General features: G+C 41.7%; 1 protein-coding gene across 1 annotated transcript in view; it reads left to right on the forward strand.

Annotated features, from left to right (window-relative positions):
• The first annotated feature begins 8,619 nt into the window (after positions 1 to 8,619).
• The window catches only part of Polr3b (RNA polymerase III subunit B), a 115,028-nt gene continuing 97,750 nt past the window's right edge, over positions 8,620 to 25,897 (forward strand). Inside the window, exons 1-8 of the mRNA XM_052752921.1 lie at positions 8,620 to 8,836; positions 14,460 to 14,492; positions 14,696 to 14,752; positions 14,840 to 14,904; positions 18,737 to 18,812; positions 19,714 to 19,814; positions 21,752 to 21,843; positions 25,389 to 25,506. Coding sequence (XP_052608881.1) covers positions 8,765 to 8,836; positions 14,460 to 14,492; positions 14,696 to 14,752; positions 14,840 to 14,904; positions 18,737 to 18,812; positions 19,714 to 19,814; positions 21,752 to 21,843; positions 25,389 to 25,506 — 614 coding nt within the window. The 5' untranslated portion in view covers positions 8,620 to 8,764. The remainder of the gene's footprint in view (positions 8,837 to 14,459; positions 14,493 to 14,695; positions 14,753 to 14,839; positions 14,905 to 18,736; positions 18,813 to 19,713; positions 19,815 to 21,751; positions 21,844 to 25,388; positions 25,507 to 25,897) is intronic.

Here is a 25,897-nt window from a genome sequence, read left to right on the forward strand (position 1 = left end):
AGGATGAGGCTCAAATTGTCTGCCAACTACAGCATAACGTAACTCACATACATTACTTATAACTGTAATTTATGAGTCCTAAATCTCTTTCAAGCTTCAAGGGGTTTTAGTGTTTTGAGAAATAATGGCTAAGTGCTTAACTACATAAGAACAAAATTTGTCATTTCTCATCTGTAACACAAATCTTAAAGGGTCTTATTAATAAAAAAAAACATGGGAGCCAGATATTGGGATGAACGCTGGAAGATCAGAGAAACAGAACAAGCCACAGCCAACCTCGCCTCACCAATTCCTCAGCTGGTCTTGTTTCCTCAAACTGGAAGCCTCTGAGTCCTCATCTGAATGGATCTCACCTGAACTGCTGCTAAAAGTCTAAAAACTTAAAAGCCTCTAGTTCCTGGTCCTCAGCCTTATATACCTCTCTGCTTCCTGCCATCACTTCCTGGGATTAAAGGTGTGTGTCACCATGCCTGGCTGTTTCCAGTGTGGCTTTGAACTCACAGAGATCTGCATGGATCTCTGCCTCCCAAGTGATAGGATTAGAGGTGTGTGTGCCACCATTTTCGTGGCCTCTGTCTGTCTAGTGGCTGTTCTGTTCTCTAACCCCAGATAAGTTTATTAGGGTGCACAATATATTGGCGGACACAATATCACCACACTCATCAGAACAACAGCTCATTAGTCCCAAAATTGTTACTGGCAGAAAAACACAAGGTTATAGAGGCTATAGAGGTAGTCCTTGATGTCAATTTCAAAGGCTGCTGACAAAAGGCAACATGCTCTCGATTCATTTAGCAATCACTGAGTTTATCCTTCCAAAAGAGTTTTAATGATAAGCTTTGTGCTGTCTCCTTTGCTCCTTCTGCAATGAAGCCTTGTTTTCATTTCTAAGCTTACAATGTGAGCCTCTTTAATACTTAAGGGACAGCTTACTGTATGGGCTTTTGAAGAAAGAATATTTTCGTAGGTGTGATAACCACTGGGTACTCGGCATCTGACAGGGTCTACCCTGAGCACCTTATGTAAGGTGTGTAACTGCACAGCATATTGTGGGGCAGACTCCTGATCGTTTTCATATGTGCAACAGCCGATGAACTTACCCAGGGTCACAGAGCTGCTCCTTGATTCATCCAACCCAAAGCATTTTCCGCTCTTGTGACGTGACCAGATGCTGACTCGGCATTTACCTGCCCTCTTCTGCTGCTGTCTTTCCTCTTGGCCAGTCTTGGTGTCCTGGGAGAGTGGGACTGAATTTGTTCCAGACAGAAAATACAAGACAGCCTCGAGAGGGCCCAACCTATCCCAACGGGCCCCAACTGTCTCTGCCCCAGGGTATTTATAGAAATGCCAAGGGGTGGAGCAAAAGACCTTCCCCCAGCACCGCCAAGTGCAGACCATCTCAAATACCTGCACTCAGGCCCATGGTCTAATCATCCTCTCTATGCAGACAGACCTGCTGAGTAAAGCCACTAGGAAACCTGAAAATGGGCTCCCACAGGTCCCTCTTTCTTAATACATAAAAGAACAACTCCTCATTAATAGCTTACAGCAATCTCTATAGCTGTCACGTCTCCCAGTATGGGAGTAGAGGATGATAAAGATGGCATTTCTTTTTTGGATTGGGTCCAAGGTGACTACAACAGTCTTTAGCTGCATCCAGCCCTTTCTAAACCAAAAACTCTTAATGTAAGTTCAAACTTAAAGAATCCCGTATTTCACCATTACCAGTAACAGGTTAACATAAATCTTGCTATACCTAGTTACAATTCTCTCAATCTTACATCTCAAAGCAAACTCTTAACAGAACCATTTGAATTAACATAAATGGTGCTATATATAGTTATAATTTTCTCAGTCTTACATCTTTAACTCTTAATAGAACCATTTGAATTTTCTTGCTAATGGAACATAGGAAAGACTTCTGATGTTTTCACATTAAACTTAAATATTTCCTTAACTTCAAATGAGTGTGCATTAATATCAATAGGTTAACATAATTTCTGCAAACATACATTCAACCTTAATTCACTCATAACTCCTCTTCTTTATAATTTTTTAAAACAAAATCTTGAACCTAGTTAGAAAAACCCAAACTTACACAATTCCTACAAACCCATATTGAAAAGCAATATTCTTAATCTAACCATTAACACTTTGAAACTTTTAGCAAAACATCCAAAAGTAGTTTCTTAATAAAACTCTTTACACTTTAAAGTAATCTCTTAGTATACCCATTTGCATTTCTTACTAACAAAACATAACATTAATCCACTCAGCAAGAAAATATTTTTTAAATTAAATAGACTAAAGAATATTACTTCTCCCTTTTCTTTATATTTTTTTTAAACAAAACCTCAAGCCTAGTTAGAAAATCCAAATTTTTCCGTTTAAACAGTTCTATTTTTAACACAAAACAATTCATGAATCACTAGCATATATATATACTCAAAACTGCATCTTGAGCTTAGGTAGAAAAAAAATAAATTTCTTCATTTAAACAGTTCCACAAATAATTCCATAAAGCAGTTCCTAGGTCATCAACATAAGTCAATTCAAAATTGTCTCATTGCAATGAAATCACTATTGTTCATTTCATTTCTTAAGTCCCAAAATTCAAATAATAAATTCTGGTACCAGCCTTCCAAATATGAAGAAATCCATAACCAAAACCTTTTTGTAGTTTTATCTCATTTTTTAAGTACAAAAAATGTAAATTCTGGTATCAGACTTCTACTTCCAAATATGAAGAAGCCTTCGTTTTACAACCAAAATCTTTTTGCAGTTGACAATTTTTTTCAAACAAGCATCTCTGCAACTTTCATCCTCAAGTCAGAGATGTTTTTAATTACAGTAATATTTTAAACTGCACCGTTTTTGCTGTTAGCTCAGGTTCTTCTGTGTTGCGTTGACTTTCCATGGATCTCAGCTGCGAATGCCTTGTGCTGGTCCTGGTGTCTGCCATTTTTAGCTTCTTAGTGGCTTCTGGAGCCTTTGAAATGGCTGCTTGCAGTCTGCTAGGACACTAACTTCTGTGTCTCAGGTTCTTTCACCATATACATTAAGCATAGACTCACAATCAACATTTACACTTTTCCACAAACTCACATATAACATATACTTATTTATAGTTCTTAAGGAAACTCTATAGGGCTACCTTAGCAAATATTAGGACTACCTTAGCAAATATCTTTCTTGCAAACTTATATTCTTAAATTCTATATATCTATTTTACAAATATATACTTCTTATTTAAACTTCATCTTTACTTCTTACAAGCTTATTATAGGACTACCTTAGATCTTTACTTCTTACAAGATTATAGAACTACCTTAGATCTTTACTTCTTACAAGATTATATTCTTTAGCATATATCTAACTTAGCAAACACCTAAAGATTTCTTAACATCTACATTATCTTCTAACAAGACAGAATAATTTTCTACTTTTTACTCTTCACTAGAACTATTAGATTCTTACATAAATCATTTCTAAAGTTCAGAGCTTACTGCCAACTTTGATATTCTAAAAGTTCTTGATAGATTGAAACAAGACTGTAATTCTTTAATAGCTGTCTCAACTCTGGGATTTAGTGAGTGTTGCCAAACAGTACTTTATGCATTTCAGATCTTTTATAAAAAACTCTATGAAGAGCTATCTCAGTTTACAGCAAACCCAAAAAGAAAGAAAACAAGAGAAGAAAAACCTTGTAAGGAATATTCTGTTTCTGAATTGCTTAGCTGGCAACTCAACAGTCTTCATTAGCTTCTTAACCCCTGATGTTATTATTATTAGCAGCTGTGATATTTAGCACTGATTTCTTATAAGGAACTTTTAGGTGAAGCAACTCTATTTTTTAAGACAGCTAGATTTTCTGAAGTTTGTTCCCATCTATAAAGTAGTCATTTCTTTTTGAATGCCTGTTTCCTTATCTCCTTATTAGATTTGCAAAGGAGTCACTCATTGCAGGCTATTTGCTCAAAAAGTAAAGAACTTTTTAAATTTCCCATATATTTCTTCTAAAACAATGTTCAGTGTATGGACTGATTTCTCTTGCTTTCTTGAGGATTTTAAGATGGCTTGTTGACAAACGGTTTCTAGTTAGAGGCTGTCCCTTTACCCAAATTCATAACAGCTTCTCTGTGCCATAAATAAGACAAACCTTTCTGTTGTAGCAGAACTTTCAGTTTGCTCTACAAAAAGCTTCACTTCAGGATAATGGTGAAATTCCCATTGAATTACCGTAAAGCTCTAAGCAAAAATTTCTTGAATAGCTATTAGGGAAAATTAGGTATTTTCTTAAGGAGCCAAAAACCGTAAAGCTCTGAGTTCGGTATTCTTACAGTTTTTTCCTTGGAACTAACATTCAACAAACTCTGAGGCGATTTTGCTCCTTCTAAATCCTTTAAAGGCTGTATTTTAAGTTTACTATGAATGTCTTTTCAAGCTGAAAAGTTTTTCCGGGCAATGTCCTAGTGTAGACACACTTCCTGCACTGGGTAGAGCTCTGGTAAGCTAGTTTCAACCTCTCCCTCATGCCCATCTTAGATGGCTGTTTTTGTGGGGAACCTGACCTTTTGGATGGGGGAGAATGATATCCTATACCACAAACCAGGGCTTTTCAGAAAAGGGACTGTGGGCATGGAGGTGAGTGAAGACTTTTGAGCTGCTCAGTCGTGTTCTCCGTATGCAGCAACTTCAGCCCATGCTCTCCCCAAGTCATTGGTGAAGTGATAAAGGACTACCCCTCTTCCTTTGCCAAGGCCGAAGAGTCCTCCGTTCTCTAGCACTGGTTCTGGCCTCCTCTGCCTCTTTGAGACTGTATCCATGTACTGAGACGGCATTGGAGGTGTTTTCCTGCAGCTGAAATGTACTGATAGGATGGACTCGGGTGCATTCTGCTAAAGTCTCAGAAAACAGAGCTAAGTTCTTTAACGTGACACAAAGGCCAGGAAGTGGCCCAGCCCTGCTGGCTCTTTCTGGTGTCACCCAACAGACTTGTCTTTGGCAAGCCCTGCGTAAGCACCACATTTAATTGCCAGAACATAGAAAAACGTACTCTTACTGAGCCCTAGCTGTTGGCTCTGTGTTAAAATGTCTTCTGCCCCCTATACCTTTGCTGGGTGACGTTATCATTGCATAATTAAAAGCATTAGGTGTCAAAGAAACCCGGGTTTGAGACCTCACAAAAAGTATGGGTACAGGAGTAATTATTTAAATTTAAATTCCAACTGCAGTCAGGCAAATTTCTTAATCACTGTCTTAGCTTGTCAAGTGGAGATCTCATACTTACCACCAAGGACAGATCATTAGAGAATCTACTTGAAGAAGGTATTCAAATGCCTGTGAAGGAGCAACGTTTAAACTGATGGACACTCTCCCTGGTGTTCCAGGATTCTAACTACCTCTCCCATTACTAATGCTCCTCAATCAGCCATTCTTGCCTCATGGCATTGGCCAACGGCTCATCTGGCTATCACACACCTCATTCACTCTATATAATGGATGGGGCATTAATTACTGCAGGACCCGAAGCACTTGTCCCCTAGAATTTCCTAGACCTCTACACAGGTCAACAGGCTTTTAGACTAACACCTCAGTAAAAAGGTGTGGTGGCATAAAACTTTTTCCCCTTGTTTCAAAAGTCTAGCCTCCTAGAAACCTGAAAGAAGTCACAGATTTGACCTGGGGTACAGGTCTAATGAAAAAGGTTTACAGGGATTGTGATCTAATAGCCAAGACCATCACTGCAGCCATGGAGGATTGAGACTGACTTCTGACAAAGTTTCCTGTATTTAAAGAGAAACCTAAAACAACAAAATCAGGGTGACATATGGCAGTTCACAACTGTCTATAACTCCAGTTCTAGGGGATCTGACATCCTAACACAGACATACAAGCAGGTAAAACCCCAATGTATATAAAAAATAAATCTTTAAAGAAGTCAGGGTGAGCTGGGAGGTGGTGGCACACGCCTTTAATTCCAGTGCTTGGGAGGCGGAGGTAGGCAGATCTCTGTGAGTTCGAGGCCAGTCTGGTCTACAGAGCGAGTACAGTAGACCGGGCTACACAGAGAAACCCTGTCTAGAAAACAACAACAACAATCTTTAAAAAAAAATCAGGGTGAAAAATAGGAATATAATGTTAAATTTATTATTACCCATTGTGGTTTTATTTTCAAATTATGTATTCAACACAAACTTATTAAGGAACAAACAATGCACTAGAACCTAGAAAGCAAGACAATTCTTGCTCTGGCGTTCACAGCCTGAAAAACTAGACAAGTACAGAGGTTATGGCATTAGGTTACAGTAGCAGGGAGTTTGACAGAGATGCAGGTTTACAGCTCCAGCCTGCCAATCAGAAAGCTGAGATTTTTTTTAGTTCTCCAGGTAACTGTGATCTGTGCTACAACTAGAAGAACCATAACCACAGTGGAAATCAAAGACAACTTTGGAGAGCCAACACACCTGAGCCAAACTCGCCACCCTCTGCCATCTATAAATCACATTCACAGTCCCTTCTAGACTACACTCTAAATAGGATGCTCTCTGGTAACTAATTCACAAGGATCATTCAAGTATATCTTGCTTCTCTGAGTAGATTTTAAGAATTTAAGGGCAGGGGTTGATAGTTATTATTTTTAAGTGATTTATCTTATATATAAGTAAGATCAGAGGCCGCCTCTAGAGCTATTCTCTCCTACAGTGTGGGTCCTGGGGACTGAACTCAGCTTGTCAAGCTTGGTGGCCATGGCCTTAACCTACTGAACCATCTTGTGGCATGCTTTTTTCCTTTCTTCACCTACTTTCAGGAGTCTTTCAGTACAACGTTTAGAAGAACGAAGTGTTGAAATTTAATTAGATAACTCAGTAAGGAGACTACCTTGGGGCCAGAGGAAAAAAACATCAGAAAGCTTATTCTTAGAAATTTGAAGAACTTCTTTATAATGGTTTCAACTCTTAAATGGTGCACACAGTTCAGAAGCACTGTGCACACTCACATATGACACCATCCATCTCCACAACTTTTATATTTTCCTAAACTGGAACTGCCGGCATCTTTTACATTTTTCTTCCCATGGGATTTTTTCTTCCCATTGGATTTGCATATACTCATTTTTAAATTACAGAGACAAATCCTTTGCCTTTCTTCTACTAACTCTATGTGTTAAACTATTCACAGAGATTTTTCAGCAATGTGTTCTGAAATTTAAATTTTTTTCATGGAATGATAAAACTGTAAAATTCTATTAGCAAATCTTATGCTTTCTCTGTTTTCATCCTTGAAATCTTTCACCAAGTCAATGTTTTAATACATTCTCTCTTCTTTGGAGACAGGGTTTCATGTAGCCCAGGCTGGCCTCAAACTTGCTAGGTAGCCAATGATGCCCTCGAGCTTCTTCTGATTCTCCTACCTTCACCTCCTAAATGCTTATAGGTGTGTGCCACCATGTGAGGTTCATGTGCAATCCCAGGTTTATTCCCTGTGGTGGGGACCAAACCCATGGCTTGATGCAACTAGCAGGCACTCTACAAACTCCACCTCTTACATTTTCTTCCAATGTTTTGTTAACATACATTGAAATATTTAATCTATATAAGATTTAGATATATTTTTTCTCCCAAACTGCTAATTAGCTATTCTAATATCAATTATTGGGTTTTCCCTACTGTTCGGTCTCAAATCCTGGGAAAAATAGGCACATCTAACATATCAAAGCAGATCTGGCCACCAGCTTCTCTCAGCCTCCCTCAGTCCCTATTTGTATGGGGTATGGCTGGCTTAACCCGCCCTCTTCCACCTCTGTCTCCTCACATGGCTCCTGGTAATGTCCACTCTAGACTATCCCTCTAGCTATGCTCCCCCTTTTAGCTGCCATAAACACATGTCCTTCCTTTTTTTTTTTTTCCCCACTCACCTACTCATTTAAACGGGTAAATCTTTTCATGCTAAACTTTTGTGCAGGTATTTTAATCTGAGATCGTGCATCTCCGAGTTTCAGTAACACTTTTTTTTTGGTTTTTCGAGACAGGGTTTCTCTGTGTAGCTTTGCGCCTTTCCTGGATCTCATTCTGTAGACCAGGCTGGTCTCGAACTCACAGAGATCTGCCTGCCTCTGCCTCCCGAGTGCTGGGATTAAAGGCGTGCGCCACCAACACTATCTTGTTAGGACTTATTCTCACTACAGTGCATTTCTCTCCACCCTATTATGGTTATTCTGATGGCGGTTGATGACTGTCCATTACACGCAGGTACCATCACTTATTTAACCACCCACTTGTTACTAGACACGGTTAACAGTTGTTGCTCTTTGTACTATGCAAAACACACAGTTTTTGACTGAGTTAAATGAATTCTCTGCTTCACACAGTTTTTGACCGAGTTAAATGAATTCTCTGCTTCAGGGGTTCATGTTGTGGCCACTATCATTCAGTAATTCTTCGGATTAGTTACACTGTATTTTGCCGTGCTCAATAACTCTGAAAGAGGAATTGGCAATAAACATGTCTGTTGGAGGTCTAGGATTAGCAAGGAGAAACCAGGGAACTACACTAGGAGGCGCCGTTTCTCACATCCGGCTCGGTCACTTCCGGGTTACCGCAGGTTGGGGCGGAGCAGGCGGAACCTTTCTGAAGCGCCTCCGGTAAACAAGCGCAGCGGGGACACTTTAGGACAACGCACGCCAGTCTCCGCGTGCTGTCTGCTTGGAGCAGCGCGGGCGGATGTGAACATTCTGTCGACTCCTTCCTTTACCGTGAGTGGAATGGACGTGCTAGCGGAGGAGTTCGGGAGCCTGACCCCGGAGCAGCTGGCTGCGCCGATCCCGACCGTAGAGGTAAGCGCCGTGAGCGCGGGCAGCGGAAGAGGCGACTGAGGAGGCGTTGCCGGGAGAGCATTGGTGCTGGCGGGGGCGGGCCCTAGGCTTCTGCGCATGCTCGGCTGCGCGCGTGCGAGTCTGCGGGGTCTGGATTTCGCGTGTCGAGGGTAGCGTCCCGGGTTTAGAAGCTCCGCGAGTAGCTCTCGGCTGAAGCCTTTCTAGTGCGGGTGTGCACTGGCAAGAATTGGCCCTCGGTTTCTTTTCTTTTTCCGAGACAGGGTTTCTCTATGTAGCTTTGCGCCTTTCCTGGAACTCACTTGGTAGTCCAGGCTGGCTTCGAACTCACAGAGATCCGCCTGGCTCTGCCTCCCGAGTGCTGGGATTAAAGGCGTGCGCCACCTCCGCCCGGCGGCCCTGGGTTTCTTGCCTGGGGAACCAGTATCATCTTGGCGATGTTCATGAGGTCCCACAACCGGCTTTGGTACCAAAAGTAAACGTGAATCCGACGCTGGTTGTCGTGTTCCTTTTAGCCCAGGGTTTCTTTGGACTGCAGACGTATTTTAAGTACCTTGGATATTCCCCCAATTTTTGATCTTGTATTTTCTGAAGGGCCCCTATGGCTCTTTCATCAGATTATCAAAAGTTAAAGGATAATTGCTCCACAATGAACTGCCTGTTGAAATGCAGTTACTGGCATGATTAAATCCATCCTGAGAAGATGCATACAGTCTTTCCGAGCCTTGAAATCTTTGGCATGGGATGGGGGAATTAGGATTGAAGATGGTCAGGGGGTAAATTCAGGCATATGGACAGGCTGTGCCTGACTTTCAGCAGTACTGTCAGGTGTTTCAGAAGAACTGAAATAAATCCAGTAATAGTGGGGGAGGGGAAGAGGTGGCAGAAAAGATAAAGGGTAAAAGGAAGGCTCCTGATTATGAAATGCGTTGTGAGAGGTGTTGGACTATCTCCCTGGAAATAATAAAGTACCTTTGTAGTGTTTAAACGGGGGTGACATGACCAGTAATTGTAGTGAATGGTAAAAACTTTCTTAGAGCCCGGAGAGGTGGCTTAAGGGTTGAGTACTACTGGCTGCTCTTCCAGAGGACCCAGTTTGTTTCCTGCTATCACGCTTAAACAGGCTGTTGCACATAAACGGGGCGTGGGGGCACACGACTTTAATCCCAGCATTTGTGGTGTAGAGGTAGGAGGCTCAGTGGCGCAGAGGGAGTTCCAAAATTCTCTAAGAGAAAATACACAGTATTTGCCTTTGTGTTTAGCTTATTTCACAATGTTTCACTACTTCTAATCAACGGAATATGCTCACAGGCATGTCTCCTGTACTTCATGCAGCTAAGGGTAGTTAAGAATGTGGCCCAATACAAAACTGTAAACTTATGAGGATATTTTCTTTTTAAAAATTTTTTGGTATGGTCCTCAGGTGTGAATTTTGTAGATCACAGTGTTGTAGTACAGTGTTAATGTAGAATCTCCTTGATATTCCTCACAGTTGTCCTTAGCTGCTGCATTGGGTCTCTCAACCTCTTCCACACAGACCACTATGGTGCTTTCTGATTTTTGTGTCCCCAACCCTTGACTCAGCATTTGAGCCATAGTACACCAGCTCACCATAGTACACGAGCTCACCGGGACCTCCTATCAGGAACCTCCTATCATCTCATCCACTGCCTTAAGTCTCTTCAGTGTACCCACCCTCCTCACCATGTCTAAGCCATAGCAAGGCACACACACCCTCAGTGTCCTCAACCCTGCCAGCTCCTTTAACCCATGTGGGCTTGCTCCTTCTATTTGGAATGCCTCCCTCATACATCCACCATGTCAAGGCATCCCAGTCCAGCTGCCATGTATAATCTATCGCTCTGCATCCTTTTATCCCAACACCTCCCAGGTGTCATTCCACTTGTATACATGTCTCCCCTACTAAGCTAATGGCTTCTGAAGTCAGGAAGCATGTCCATTTGTTTACTTGTTTAAGTTGGTAAGACACTACCAATAAGTACTCAACAAGATCAACAAGTGTTTGTTCACCTTATCAATCAGTAATAACTGGCCCCAAAGCTTGAATAACTCCTACCATGCTATAATATGAAGGAAAAAAGTACTAGAAATTATTAATTCAAATAAAATGGTATTCTTGTCTAGAAGTTGTAGAGGGGATATAAGTTGGAAAGTTGAGTAGTAAATAGCTCAGCTAAAAGGGAATGACGTTTTCTTTAATTAGGCACATATTGCTCTGATAAGTACTGTTCAGATTAATCTTCATTAGTTATGAAATTGTAGTTTACTTCACAAAACTAAATGAGAATTTATACAAAATCAGTATAAGTAAGTGCAATGTCAATTTCTGAATCTCCAGTGTCATTCTGGGCCGTTCTTTGCAAAGCCAGTAACATTATTCATTCAGGAAAAATGCCAAGACCGAGGACCCCACTACAGGGAATAAGACTGGGAAAAACAACTAAGTGTTAGAAACACAAGGGACTGTGGCAGATACTGGAGGAAGGAGGCAGTACCTTCCTAAGGAAGTCATGATGGATACCCAGAATTTAATCTACAAATAGGAACGAGGGAAAAAACAGAAGAAAGTAGAAGCATACAAGTGAAAAGATCTCAGAGCCACTAGAATAAGCAGTGGTGGCCAGGGTTTTGGTGGCACACGCCTTTAATCCCAGTGCTTGAGAGGCAGAGCCAGGTGGATCTCTGTGAGTTCGAGGCCAGCCTGGTCTACAGAGTGAGTTCCAGGACAGGCACCAAAACTACACGGAGAAACCCTGTCTCGAAAAACAAAACAAAAACAAACCCAAAAACAAAAATCTTATTTCTTTTATAGCTGGGTGGTGATGGCACACACCTTTAATCCCAGCAGTCGGGAGGCAGAGGCAGGCAGAGCTCTGTGAGTTCGAGGCCAGCCTGGTCTACAAAGCAAGATCCAGGACAGACTCCAAAGCTACACAGAGAAACCCTGTCTCAAAAAACCAAAAAAAAAAAAAAAAAAAAAAAAAAAAAAAAAAAAAAAAAAAGCAGTGGTGGGAAGAGGCTGGAGAGATAGCCCTGGGCAGATTTTGATTTTATCCTGTGTTTAGTCACTGACCTGTTGCTATGAGGAGACATCATGACCAAAGGCATCTCTTCTAATAGAAAGCATTGAATTTGGGCCAGGTGGCGGCAGGGGCGCACGCCTTTAATCCCGACCCCTGTGCGTTCAAGGCCAGCCTGGTCTACAGAGCGAGGACAGGCACCAAAACTACACAGAGAAACTCTGTCTCAACTCCCCCCGCACCCCCCAAAAAAGAAAGCATTGAGTAGGGGCTTGCTAGCAGATTCAGAGGTTAGTCCACTGTCATGATGGGGAGCATGGTGCTGAAGAAGTAACTGAAAGCTTTACATCCTGGTCTGTATGCAGGCAGATGGAGAGAGAGACTGGGCCTGGCATGGGCTTTTGAAATCTCAAAGGCCACCTACAGTGGCACATCCTCCAACAGGGCCACCCCTCCTAACCCTTTTAATACTTTCAGACAGTTCCACTCCCTGGTGACTAAGCATTCAAATATATGAGCCTCTAGGTCCATTCTTTTAGCTGTCTTAGAACTCACTCTGTAGACCAGGCTGGCCTCTGCCTCCTGAGTGCTGGGATTAAAGGCTTGCGCCACCACCACTCAGGCTCCTCTGAGTCCATTCTTGTTCAAACCACCACACCCTAAGTAAGTGCAATGGGCGGTGCATTCCTAAATTGAAAAGTATTTCATGGAATAATAATAATGTTTAGAATTCCATTACCAAATCTGTGCTTTCTCTTTGTAACCATCCTGAGTTACTGTTGTTGATGCATTCTCTCACTCTTCTTTGTGGAGACAGGCTTTCATGTAGCTCAGGCTAGACGTGAATTTATATAGCCAAGGCTGATCCTGAACTCCTGATTCTACTTCATCTCCTAATTGCTAGAGCTATAGACCTGAGCCACCATGCCTGGCTCAGAGGTTTGAATAGTTTTAAGAGAAATAGCCAATAGAGAGGTGATAGAGGACACATCCAGGAGTTGGGGTGATTAAGTAAGGGAGGGTTTCCCATTTTTCTAGGGGAGATCAGAAAGTATGTGTTTGTGGCCGATAGTGAGCTTTCCACTATGGACTGTGGACTCCTGCCTTTGAGACAGGTGCCCCCTGGGCACCCAGGGGGAATTTTGAAATGTGGGAGCAGAAAATTAAAAAGTTAGATTAGTATATAGGGTTGCTGAAACAAGTACCACAACTTAAGAGCATAAAAAAACAGGTTTAATTTCTCACATTTCTGAAGGCTGGAAGTCCAAGATCAAGCTCAAAGCAGGGCCTGGGAACAGTTCCGTTGCAGGCCTCTTCCCTGGTGTCTGCTGGTTTACAGACAGTCTTTGGTGTGTCTTTTGCATACAGAAGTATCACCCTGACATCTGTCTTCATCTTTACACGACAATGTCCCTGAATGTGTCTGTCCAGATTCCCCTTTGTTATGTGGGCAGCAATCATCTTGGACTAGAGTTCATCCACTGACACCTTCTGCACTGGTCTACATCTTCCACAGTCCTGTAGGCCAGGTCACCCAGAAGTCAGCACAGGAATTTCATTCAATCTGTAATTGTTTGTTCTTTTTCTGTTTAATCAGATATAGTGTAACATAATGTTGCACAGATACTGAGTGTTGGTTGCTTTGGTTTTGATACTTGCAGATACCCAAACAACTGTTACCCAATATATGCTCTAGAACATTTTCTTCACCCCAAAAGGTTCTCTTACAATCTTTTCAACCCTCTCCCCCCCCCCCCAAAAAAAAAAGCAAACCAAAAACCATTTTTACTTTCTGTTGTCAAAGACTGGCTGGCTTGCTTTCTGGGCCTCCCCACATCCTCATTTCTAGATGTTAGAAATTCTTGACCTCTCTGTCTCTGTCTCTGTCTCTCTGTCTCTCTGTCTCTCTGTCTCTCTCTCTCTCTCTCTCTCTCTCTCTCTCTCTCTCTCTCTCTCTCTGTGTGTGTGTCTGTCTGTCTCTCTGTCTCTGTGTCTCTCTCTCATCCACACCCAGCATCCAGAGTGATCCAGTTAAGATGCAGGAGGCTATCATGTCAGAACTTTGTAGTGCCACTCAGGTCTCCCAAGTTAAAACCAGTCTCTGTGTTTGCCATACAGCCCTGGGTTGTCCATAGGCCTTTCCTTTGGAACTGAGATAAGTGGAAAGAGGCTGTCATGGTCTGTAGTAGTCTGCAAGGCAAGTCATAAAACAGTTAGGAGTCCTTCAGTGGAGGAGCAAACACCCATGTGAGCTGACCGCCCCCAGAATCCTTGAGGTAGCTTGGCTTCAGTAAGAACTCTGATTCTCCTACCACATTCAGACAAACTACAGGCCTCACCTAGGATGTGCTGTGAGAATAAATGTGAAAAGTATTTGGGAATCTTGTCATCAAGCAGAGGTTATGTGTAGGGAAACCTGTGAGACATGTGTATGTGTTTATATGCAATATAATATTTTATATTATAAAACTTGGCCCTTTTGGTTTACTTCTTCCTGTGTACTGTGATAAACTTGGTACATCAAACTAATTGTGTTTTGTGGTTACTGGCATAGAGTTCTCATGTTCTTGTTGTTTGGTCCACAGGAAAAATGGAGGCTGCTGCCAGCATTTTTAAAGGTAATTATTTGTTTGACATTTAATGATAATTGGTTATTTATCACACAGTAAGTCACTAGATGGTCTTGTTAATTTTTTCCCTAACTAAATGTGTTTATTATTCTTTCCCTTACTTGTATTTGGGAAACATCACCAGTTACCTGTGGCCAGAGTGACTCTGTTACCTGCAGCTTATCGCCATCCTCTCTTCTCTCTCTGTTCAGGTGAAAGGCCTTGTGAAACAGCACATAGACTCCTTTAACTATTTCATTAATGTAGAGGTAAGCACCCAGGATGAAAATCAGACGTAAATTGAGGACCATTTGGAAGTCAGAGTTCTGCCCCTAACCTTGCGCTTTCTACTGCAGATTAAGAAGATAATGAAAGCCAATGAAAAGGTTACAAGCGACGCTGACCCCATGTGGTACCTAAAGTAAGAAACTAGCTACTCTTAAATAATATTCTGACTGTTTTCTAAGTGCTAAAGTTGTCAGATCTCTTATATAACCATTATTTTAGCTGTTTAGTAAACTAGTTATAAAGTGTTCATTTTTAGCTTTTAATTATAAATCATTGTAAGTACAATTTTAATTGAAAAGTTACTAAAACTGTTTTAATTCTTCTAAGCAAGCTTTTCTTTTGATGAATTTTAGATCTAGAAAAGTTGTTAAAAACAGAAAAAGTGCTCAGCATCCTTTGCACAGCATATGTTACTACATTGTATGTGATCAGACAGCAATCTTCAGAACACAAAGTTAATTGCTGGAGTGCTGGCGGCTGAACTTTAGGCCTGACTTGGTGTTTTTCCCATTTATGTCCTATTTCTTGTGCCAGAATCAGTCCCTAGCCCCATATTAGGCTATCTTTCAATTGTTAATCTCACCGAACAAGAAAATAACATCGAACATAGGAGAAAGTGGGGTTCATATAGCCCCCAGAACTGCAAGACTGGGAGGTTTTCAAAGGTTGGGGGATTTCCAGATGAATTTTGGTTACTTAGGAACTTGGCTGAACATTTCAAAATTATTTAGCAGAACATCTTATAAGGGTGGGGATCAGGGTATAGGGTGTAGAACATGTCAGATTCCAGAAAATGGGTCAAGACCTGATCAAACCCAAGTTTTACAAAAAACAGGGATGAACTTACTTTGACCTTGATTAGAAAGAGGATGGATTCAGGATGTTCCAGGTGCACCACTATTTCTATGTGTGTGTTTATGTACAGCTGAGTGCAAGTGCCCTTGGAGGCCAGAAGAGGGCATCAGATCCCCTGGAGCTGCCTGAGGTGGGGCTGGGGACCCAACTTTAGGTCCTCTTCAAGTGCTCTTAAATTGTCAAGGCATCTCTCCAGCCCCGACATTGTCTTGGTCTCTTAGTCTCCGGATTCTGATAGTCCTTGGTCTTGCCTGGTGTTTCTTGGCCATGATACTTTTGAACAGTCTGACCACATTTTGCAGGGGGCCCTTCTCAGTATTTGGTACTTGACCATCATTAGAGTAAGTTATGCATTTTTAGCAAGACACCTTACAGTGTTTTGTGCCATTTTTAATGATTCATGTCAGAGGATACAATTGTCAACATCTTTTATTGCTGGTGATTTTAACACTGTTTTCTTGGTTAATATAGTGCCTGTCTTTGAGAATTCTCCATTGTAAAGATATTCTTTTCTCTTTATGTTAAGTACCTATGGGGAGATCCTTTAGACAATGCAAATATCAATATTTCTACCACTAATTTTATTTAATTCTTTAAAAAAAATTCACTGTGCCTAAGATTGAACCCCAAACTTTGTGTTTTCGAAACAAGTGTTCTACACTGATTTTAATGTACATTAATTCTTATCCATAATGGTTACTACTATGTGATAATTATAAGTCTCTCTTCCATTATCCCTTCTGTTTTTAATGTTCCCATGCCCTCATTGTACCTTTCTGTATATTACTTTATATGAGTCTAGGCTCATAGATTTTTTTTTTTTTTTCTGTTGTTATTATTCTCTTGCTTATATTATCCTAGCTTTGCTGTAGGGAAATCCTTCAGCTTGACTCCATGCCCTTTCAAAATGTGCTCTCATGATATTTCAACTACTTCTGTACTTTCTGGAACCATAGGATATACTTTATATTTGTTGGTTTTTTCCGTGTCCCCATCAGGTGGCTATTCTGTTGTGAGAAGGTAGTACTTGTAGATCAACATATGGACACTAAGGCAGGCAGCATGAGCAAATACATGTACACGTACTAACACATTCATGCACACATCTATGTCCTGTCCATTTTGTTTATATTAGAGACTTCAGACTGATGCCCCTGGTTCTCAGCCAGCAGTACCAACTCATCCCAACAGTCTTCCTTTCCTTATTTCCTGACAGTGAGAAATGTGACTCATATATTCATAATTTTTTAAAATTTTAGCCTCTTGTTATACACAAAGTAATCTCAGGATCACTGATAGGTCTGCAGGAAGAGCGTTCACTAGCTGGAGGACAGTTGTACACCATTCTTCCTGTCTTCAGCCTGACAGGATACAGTCAAACTGCTGTTTCCAAGGATGCTGTTCTTCCTTTCTATTCTAGTGCAGTTACATTATTCCATGGTAATTCAGTCATGTTTGTACTTGATTCATGGTTAATTTCAATTATATGCTTTTTGGCTGCATCAAAATACTGTCATTAGAAGAGTTAGATCTTTGCCAAACAGAATCTTCAAAAGTTGTTGCTTCCTTCTGAGTTCTTTTCACCCAGTTTCTAACCACATCATTAGTTCCCCATTACCCTCCCTCCTTTTACACCGATGAACATTTATTTTCATCTCTTAAGTCCTCCTTCTTGTTTAATACAACAAAAACTTGAATGCTCACATAGCACAGGCAATGCCTCACACATTGTTGTTCCATTGGGCATTACTTATATAGAACCAGCTCTAGTATTTTTCTAATAAAACCTGCATTATATCTTCTTCTCCTTTTTATTCCTTGTGTCTTTCTCATCATGCATTTCCATCTCATTCATTTCCCCATCCATTTGTATTCACCCTCTGCCTTTGCAACCTCCCCTACAAAATAAAATAAAATTTAAGAGAAAAAAAATTAGTCTTGTTATGGAAACTGTAGTATGACACAGTGAGTTACACAGTAAACCCTTTTATCCATATATTTTTACTTGCAAGTGTTATCTGCATTATTTTTTAAAGGAGAGCAGAGGGATGGTTATGTGGATAGTGTGCTGAATTTGGATCCTAGGCCCTCATGTAAAAGCTGGGTGCAGCAGTGTATACATCTGACCACAGCACTGGGGGGATGAAGACAGGCATGTTACAGAGCTTGAATGTAACTAACTCAGTTAATTCATGTTCAGTGAAAGACCCTGTCTCAGAAAATAAGGTAGAGGTGCTGGAGAGACAGCTCAGCAGTTAAGAGCACTAATTGCACTTGCAGAGGACCTGGGTTCAGTCTCCAGAACCCACATGATGGCTGACAGCCCTGTGTAACTGCAGTTCCCAGGGAGCCAGTGCCGTCTTCCGGCTTCTGCCGGCACCATGCATGCACACAGTGTGTTTTCAAAAATAAATCTTTAAAAATACATAGTGTAGATGTAACCAACCGTCTTATTAAATAAGAAACACAGAGCCGATTCAGGGAAGAAGGCCAAGAGGTCAGAGCTAAGAGCCTCACCCTTCCTGCTTCAGCGATCCTCTTCAGTCAAGAGAGCTCTCCGAAAAGGGCCTGCTACCTGTGTGTATGTCTTTATATAGTCTAGCTGTTCTGCCTTCTCATTGGTTGTAAACCCAAACACGTGACTGCCTCGTCACTGCCTGTATGTACCGCCCTCCAGGTCCTTAAAGGCGTGCGCCACCGCCGCCACGCACTTGCTATGGCTCTAATAGCTCTGACCCCCAGGCAACTTTATTTATTAACATACAATTAAAATCACATTTCAGTACAAGTAAAATACCACCACAACATAGGGTGAAAAGCAATGGAGACAGCAGCCTAGCATTAATGTCTTGTCTGCAGTGCACCTGTGCACACACATGTACGTATCCATCACACACACACACACACACACACACACACACACACAGAGCGCAGAAATACTTTGATAGCATTTCCTCTTTTTTTAAAGCTGTATGAACTATCGCTTCAAGAAGATGTCAGTTCTCACTTTTTCTTGTCATCCTCAACAAGGGAGGCACTTTTCAAAGACTGATGGACACTTGTGTGTGTTCTTTAAAGACATAAATTGATGAAATAAAATTGCCTTTCAGATATCTTAATATCTATGTTGGACTTCCTGATGTTGAAGAAAGCTTCAATGTAACGAGACCAGTGTCCCCCCATGAGGTACTGTGCATCTTACCTTACTTGAACTTGTTCGTTTTACCTAGAGTCTGCTCTTAATGTATATTCTTGAGATTGTTTTAATTGAAACTGGGTCCTCTGGAAGAGCAGCCAGTGCTCTTAACCCCAAGCCATTCCTTCAACCCCAAATAAGCAATTTTTATTGGTCAGGAATAGAAAACTTAAAGTTTAAAATCTCAGACATTGTTGTAAAAGTTAAAAGAAACTTAAACCTGACTTTCAGTAGAAGCCACAGACGAGATTTAACAGCAAGAATTGGCTAATGTTCGGAGAAACTCTCTTTTGAAGCTATAAACCACTATGTCAGTATAATGTGTCAGTAACTGTCAGTATAATAATGTGAAGGCACTGGAGAGTCTGCGTGTGCTTTCTCGTGGCTCAGCCAAAGATATCCTTTAGCTTGTTATCACATCAAGCTAACACATGTCCCAGCAAGTTCTAGAATCCCCCTGATGATTCAGAAGTTGGTAGAGTGGTGTGATGAATGGTTTGTGTATAATGATCTCTTGATAAGGTGTTTTGTGATATAGTTTACACACACATGCATGCACACATACTTTTCTTACCTTTATGATTGTTAACCATTTTAAACAGTATAACCAGCCACATTAATTAGTTTCTATGGATGGATTTGCAAGGAATAATCTGATTGCTGTAATGATGTGGAAACTAGTCATTTGTACCAGGTTGATGAGAAGAAAAGTGCTCCTAGGATTATTGTTCCATCTTTGGACTTCAGGACCAGGGATGCTATATCAATATGTAGGCCAATACATGATGTCATCCATTTCCTGGGGAAAGTAGACTTGAGGGAAGTTCAGTTTGGTGTGGACCATAGTGGGAGCGCTGAAGGAAGAGGGGCAATAACTGTGATTTGTTCCAGTGCCGTTTGAGGGACATGACGTACTCTGCCCCCATCACAGTGGACATTGAGTATACCCGAGGCAGCCAGAGGATAATCCGCAACGCCTTACCCATTGGCAGGTGAGAAGTGAAGTTGCTGTTGGAGCCACTGCCTGGAAATCAGCCCCATAATGCGATCTTAAGCAAATTAATAAGTCCTCTTGCCTGGCTCCCTCATCTGAAGTGTGCTGGAAGCAATACCCATCTCATGGAATTACTTTTTGGATCTTTAGATGAAGGGCCAGGCAGAGCTGTGGTTCCTAGTAATTGTAGAACATTTTGTAAAGCTGAGGAAAATGCTTCTCTTTTCTTTTCCTAACACCAGCAGTGAGCGCTTAGTAGGTCAGTTAGGTGACGCCATCAATAAGTGCTTAGTACGTCAGTTAGGATTTCATTGACTTCTCCTGCACTGGGCTTCTTGCTGTATCCTGTGTGTAGTTTCCCTAGACATTTATTTATGTGTAGCAGTAGTTATGGAAGAAGTTTGAAATACAATGGATAGGGTCAGCTAGGATTTTTGGAATGTATTTTTTCTAATTAGGGACATATGTTGAGTCTTCTGTAGAAATTGTTATGAATTTAAAATGTTTTTGGTTTTCTTGAGGTATCTAGATTTTTTTAATTTGTTGGGGAATGTAGCTCATTTACATCTATCATACACACATACTGTTTACATGTATAGAAGTATATATTCACACATATTTCTGTCAGTGTATTCTGTACTTGAAACTTTTCCAACTCTGAATTTTTATGTTTTCTCCTTTGCTCCACTTTGGGTTAATGGGAGTTCCTTTCTTTCTTCTACCTGCTCTGAAAGACATGTGTATCATTACTGTCTGTGTTACTTTAGAATTAAACACATAACTTAACAAATTTTGAGTATAATATCTTTATTTTTCTTTTAGGAAGAGTAACCTCTCAGAGGGCTTTGACTTGGGTCAAATCCTTGACTTTGGTTATGCCAAGTTCCTCTTGTCTTGTGTTTTAACCCATAAATTCAAAATCGTCGTTGTATAAAGTTAACATTTAGTTATATTTCTGTGTATTTGTTTTTGTTTTCTTTTTTTAAAGATTTACTTTTATGTGTATAGGTGTTTTATCTACATGTATGTATGTATGTGTACTACATGTGTGCTTTGTTCCGAAAGAGGGCAAAAGACAGCGTCAGATCCCCTAGAACTGGAGTTGGAGATGGTTGTGAGCATCATGTGGGTGCTGGAAACTGAAGCGGAGTCCTCTGGAAGAGTAGCTAGTGCTCTGGACCACAAGTCATCATTCCAGCCCCTTGCAGTTTTTCATGTCAGACTTTGGTTTGGTGTTTATTTTCCATCTTCTGAAGATGGAAACTTTCTTCTAGAAATTTCATTAGTGAGGGTCTTATTATTTTTAAGTTCATATCTGAAAACATCTCTACGTGACCTCCATGTGGTACTAACAGAATACCCAGATGTAGGTTGTTCTTTCTCTGTTGAGTGCTGTGAGTCCACTCAGTTCTCCTTCTGGTAATCTGCCTTTGCTCCTGTTTTATACCCTCTCTTCCACTTTGCCGTGTTGTGTGTTTAGGTGTGGCCCTTTGTTTATTCTGTGTAGATAGTACTGTGAAGGCTCTCACACATCTTTAAAATCCACAGCCTCTTTCCCTGTGAGTAAGTTTGTCTAGAAGGCTGAATAGGTGTGCTTTAGACCGTCTTGCTCTTACGTGGTGGTTATACTCTTTCATAGAGTCCACCTCTTAGTCTTCCTAAAACAACATTCTTGATAATTTCTCCCACTTAGTAATTCTCTCCTCAGCTGTGTCGTTGTTGTTATCCAGCACAGTTGTAGAGTTTTGTTATCTGTGCCAGACAGTGTGTCTGGGAAATCTTTGGTTTCCCTTGGCTCTCTCATGGAATCTTCTAACATCTTCTGACCATCTTCTAACATGGTACCCAGAGATGCAGGCCCCTCCTCGTGTGTTCACTGCGTTTTTTACGCCTCAATCTGTGCAGAATAACTTTCTTTTGTTTTACTTTAAACAGAATGCCCATCATGCTACGAAGTTCAAACTGTGTGCTGACGGGGAAAACTCCAGCAGAGTTTGCCAAGTTGAACGAATGTCCATTGGACCCAGGTATGTGTGATGACTGGGGTGCCCTCTTCCCCCTCTCCTTGCTCTGTCCTTTTTCCTGTTATTCTGTCTGCTGTAGCCTTTCTGCCTTCCATTGAACTGGTTGGAAAACTGTGTTCATAAACTTCTGGAGATTTGGCACCAGCTTTATTCTAGATTTCTAAAAATACGCGATTCTTTTGTTAGCTTTAACATTTTAGTAGCTTACCCTCTGACTTATTGCCAGGGCTTGTTCTTTCTTTTTGCCTTTGTTCAGTAGTTTCTTTTGATAGACTTGAAATTGGAGACTCTAACAAAGTTACTGTCTAAGCTATTCTGAGAAGACCCCAGTAGATAACTAGTCTGTGTTAAATGTAGTAAAAGGAGGAAAATGAAAACATTTTTGCTGTTGTTTAGGCTCTTAAAATTTATATTTTTGTGCTGATTTCTAGACTATTTTTGATAAGAATTTCAAACAACAGAACACAAAGTTTCTCCAAATGCCTTTAAATTCACTTATAGTTGCTTTGCTGGAACTCCTTGCATCCAGGAGGATTTTGTTGTTGTTTGTTTGCTTATTTGGTTGTTTTTAAGGAGACATGGTCTCACGTAGCACAGGCTGGCCTTAAACTTACTATGTAGCTAAGGCTGACCTTGATCACCTGATCCTCTTGCCTATACCTCCCAAGGGCCGAGCTTACAGGCCTGAGCTACCTCACCTGGTTGCTTTTAGAAAGAAATAGTAAAAACCTTACTTTGCTAGATTCTAACCAAGTTTTTCATAAGTTAAATGTATTTCCTTGGCTTTGCTTATATTTTTCAGATAAGACAAAATCTCATTCTGTATGATTCCTGAAGTATGTGAAAAAAATATCTAATAATGGCCCATGAGTTTTATTCAGTATAAACATATTTACTCAATATAAACCTAATCATGTTCTACTATTGTTCCTGATGTGTTAGAAAAGTTGGAGCAAGTGTCAGTTCCATTGAAGATCCCAGGTTATTCCTGTGCTTAAGAGATCTAAAGATCCATCTGTTTAATACATTTTTTGTTTCATTTGCCTGGTATACCTGTTGGCTTGGTAAAATATGTGGATGTTACAGATTGTTTCTCTGTTACCATGGTACACACCTTGACCAAAAGAAGGTTGGCGGGGAAGGGGTTTATTTGGCTTACACTTCCAGGTCACAGTCTGTCATTGAGGAGTTCAAGCAGGAATTGAAGCAGAAACCACAGAAGAAGGCTGCTTTCTGACTTGCTCCCAGGCTCCTGTTCCTCTGCCTTTCTTATGCAGCACAGGCCCACCTGCCTGAGGAATGTACTGCCCATGTGGGCTGGGCCTTCCCATGTCAGTGAGCAACCAAGACAGCGCCCCCTGGACATGCCTGCGGATGCTCTGACGAAGGCAGTTCTTCAGTTGAGGTTCCCTCTTCCCACAGCAAAATTAACCAGTACCTTCACCCCTTGGCAGCTTGACACACAGACACGTCACTGTTAAACCACAAGTTTTTCCTTCTGCCTTGTTCCCAATATCTCATGTTAATATCATAATACAAAATGCAGTACAACCTTCAAAGCCCCACAGTCTTTAAAAACTGCAGTGCTTTAAAGGTTCAATGTCTCCTTAAAAATTCAAAGACTCTTAATTCATGCACCTCTATAAAACCCCAACAAATTATATACTTCCTTACTCTAAGAAGGAGGACAGGGCACAGTTGCAGTCAGATCAAAGCAAAATCAAAATCTAACAATGTAAAAAGTTCAGTGTCTGACATCTGAGATGCAGTCATGTTCTTTTTTTTGTTTTGTTTTTTGTTTTTTGTGGTTTTTCTTTTGTTTTGTTTGTTTTTTGAGACAGGGTTTCTTTGTGTAGTTTTGGTGCCTGTCCTGGCTCTTGCTCTGTAGACCAGGCTGGCCTCGAACTCACAGAGATCCACCTGGCTCTGCCTCCCGAGTGCTGAGATTAAAGGTGTGTGCCAGCACCACCCAGCCCGTACTCATGATCTTCTGGCTCCGGAAGGCTCGGACTACTCCCTTTCTCTGGATCTGCCATCTGCAGCACACATAGCTGTCACAAAGTACAGACCAGCTCTACTGCACACCGCCACTGACCTTGGTGGACTTCCCATGATCCAGGCATCTCCAGCATCTTGAGTCTCCACTTCAGCTGAGGCTTCACTTTCACCAGTGGCCTCTCCTGGTCCCTCTTTTCCTAGTGCCAGGCCTCAGCTTCTCTTCATGACTCCTTCAGTCCTGCAGCTTTGACGCTGCCAAGCCACTACCACGTAGAAGACTCTTAACATTGTCAAGTTCTGCTGTCAGCTTAAGATGCAGCCCTGGTCCCTTCTGGACCACAGCTTCTGTGTGCTTACACTGAGGACATCCTTCCCAGAGGATCTCTCATCACTGATGTTGGTCTCTCATTAATCACCACTGTTTCTCCTTCCCAGGCAGCCAGCCTCCCTGTCTCAGTAAAACAGAAGGTTTCACTTCCACAGATTCTTAAGGAAAAATACCACACAGTCAGTCCTGATGGAGCGTTTGCTTCCCTCTGAGTCTACAAGCCAGTCTACAAGGTCCCATTGTCTGCCTTTTCAGTGTTCTTACTGTCCAGGTTTCCACGGAACAACCTATTATTCTCTGAGCACTCAGTGGCTTTTCTAGCCCCAAGTTCCAGATGCTTCTCCATAGTCCTCCTCAGACCAACATGGCCAGGTCCACCACAGGAACACCCACTGCTGGTCTAATTCCTGTCTTCTTTCCTGTTGCTGTGATAAACACTATGACCAAAGCAGCTAGAAGAGAGATTTACTTAGCTTCTCTTCCAGGTCATAATCTCTCATTGAGCGGAGTTAGTTCAGGAGCTCAAGCGGGAACTGAGGCAGAAGCCATGAGGGACACTGCCGTCTGGCTTGCTCCTGGGCTTACGTTCATCTCTCTTATGGCTCAGGCCCATCTGTCTAGGGAGGGAACAGTGGGCGAGGCCCTCTTACATCAGTTAGCAATCCAGACACTGCCCCATAGACATGCCCACCAGGCCCACAAGACGGAGGCAGCTCATCAGGTGAGGTTCCCTCTTTCTAGTGTGTCACCTTGACAACAACGCTAGCCAGGACAGCAGACCAGTCAGACACACTGTCTTCTGGAGGTGTGTCAGCTCTGGTCCCTCTGTGTGAAGCCATGTGCTCATACTGTCATCCATTCACAACTCAGGGTCACAGCTCCTTCAAGTGAGTGGATGCTGGTGCCCGAAGGAATGATCATAGGCATGACTGTAATCTGGGCACTGGAGAGGCAGGTGCAGGAGGCTCAGGGCCAGTCTGTATTGGCACTGGAGACCTCCTCACCTGCTCACAGGAGGCTCAGGGCCAGTCTGTATTGGCACTCTGGAGACCTCCTCACCTGCTCACAGGAGGCTCAGGGCCAGTCTGTATTGGCACTCTGGAGACCTCCTCACCTGCTCACAGGAGGCTCAGGGCCAGTCTGTATTGGCACTGGAGACCACCTCACCTGCTCACACTGGTTGCAGGAGAGCTGGTGAGCTTTTCTTGTTTCCTTTGGGCAGGCGGCTACTTCATTGTTAAAGGAGTCGAAAAAGTCATTCTTATCCAAGAGCAGCTGTCCAAGAACAGGATCATCGTGGAGGCGGACAGGAAAGGGGCCGTTGGAGCTTCGGTTACCAGGTATGGGGAACAGACGGCGTTCTTCAAAATTCTAATCATTTCAGCAATAGTGGGTGGTTGCCTTCTCCTGTGGTGGGGACAGTATTTCTCTCAATAGAAGATAGTGTATATAAAACTCACCTGTTGTGTAAGTCTATAAACACAATATTGATTTCAGTATTGGAAAGGTAAGGTGGCATTTGGAAGGACACTAGTTAATTTGTGTACTTTATTAATTTATAGCATTAAATTAAGAAACTTTTAAAGAAAAAACACAAAAGCACTCCTGAAGGTTTTCACACTCCTCTTCAGGCTTTTTGTAAGCAAGGACTGTTGTCTGTATTATTGCCTGGATTGTACCGTGGACTCTGCATGCTGTCGTTAGCGGTCCAGACTGGCGTTTTCATAGCAC

Source organism: Peromyscus californicus, unplaced genomic scaffold (genome assembly GCF_007827085.1).
Source record: "Peromyscus californicus insignis strain IS unplaced genomic scaffold, ASM782708v3 Scaffold_24__1_contigs__length_46423439, whole genome shotgun sequence".
NCBI classification, from domain to species: Eukaryota; Metazoa; Chordata; class Mammalia; order Rodentia; family Cricetidae; genus Peromyscus; species Peromyscus californicus.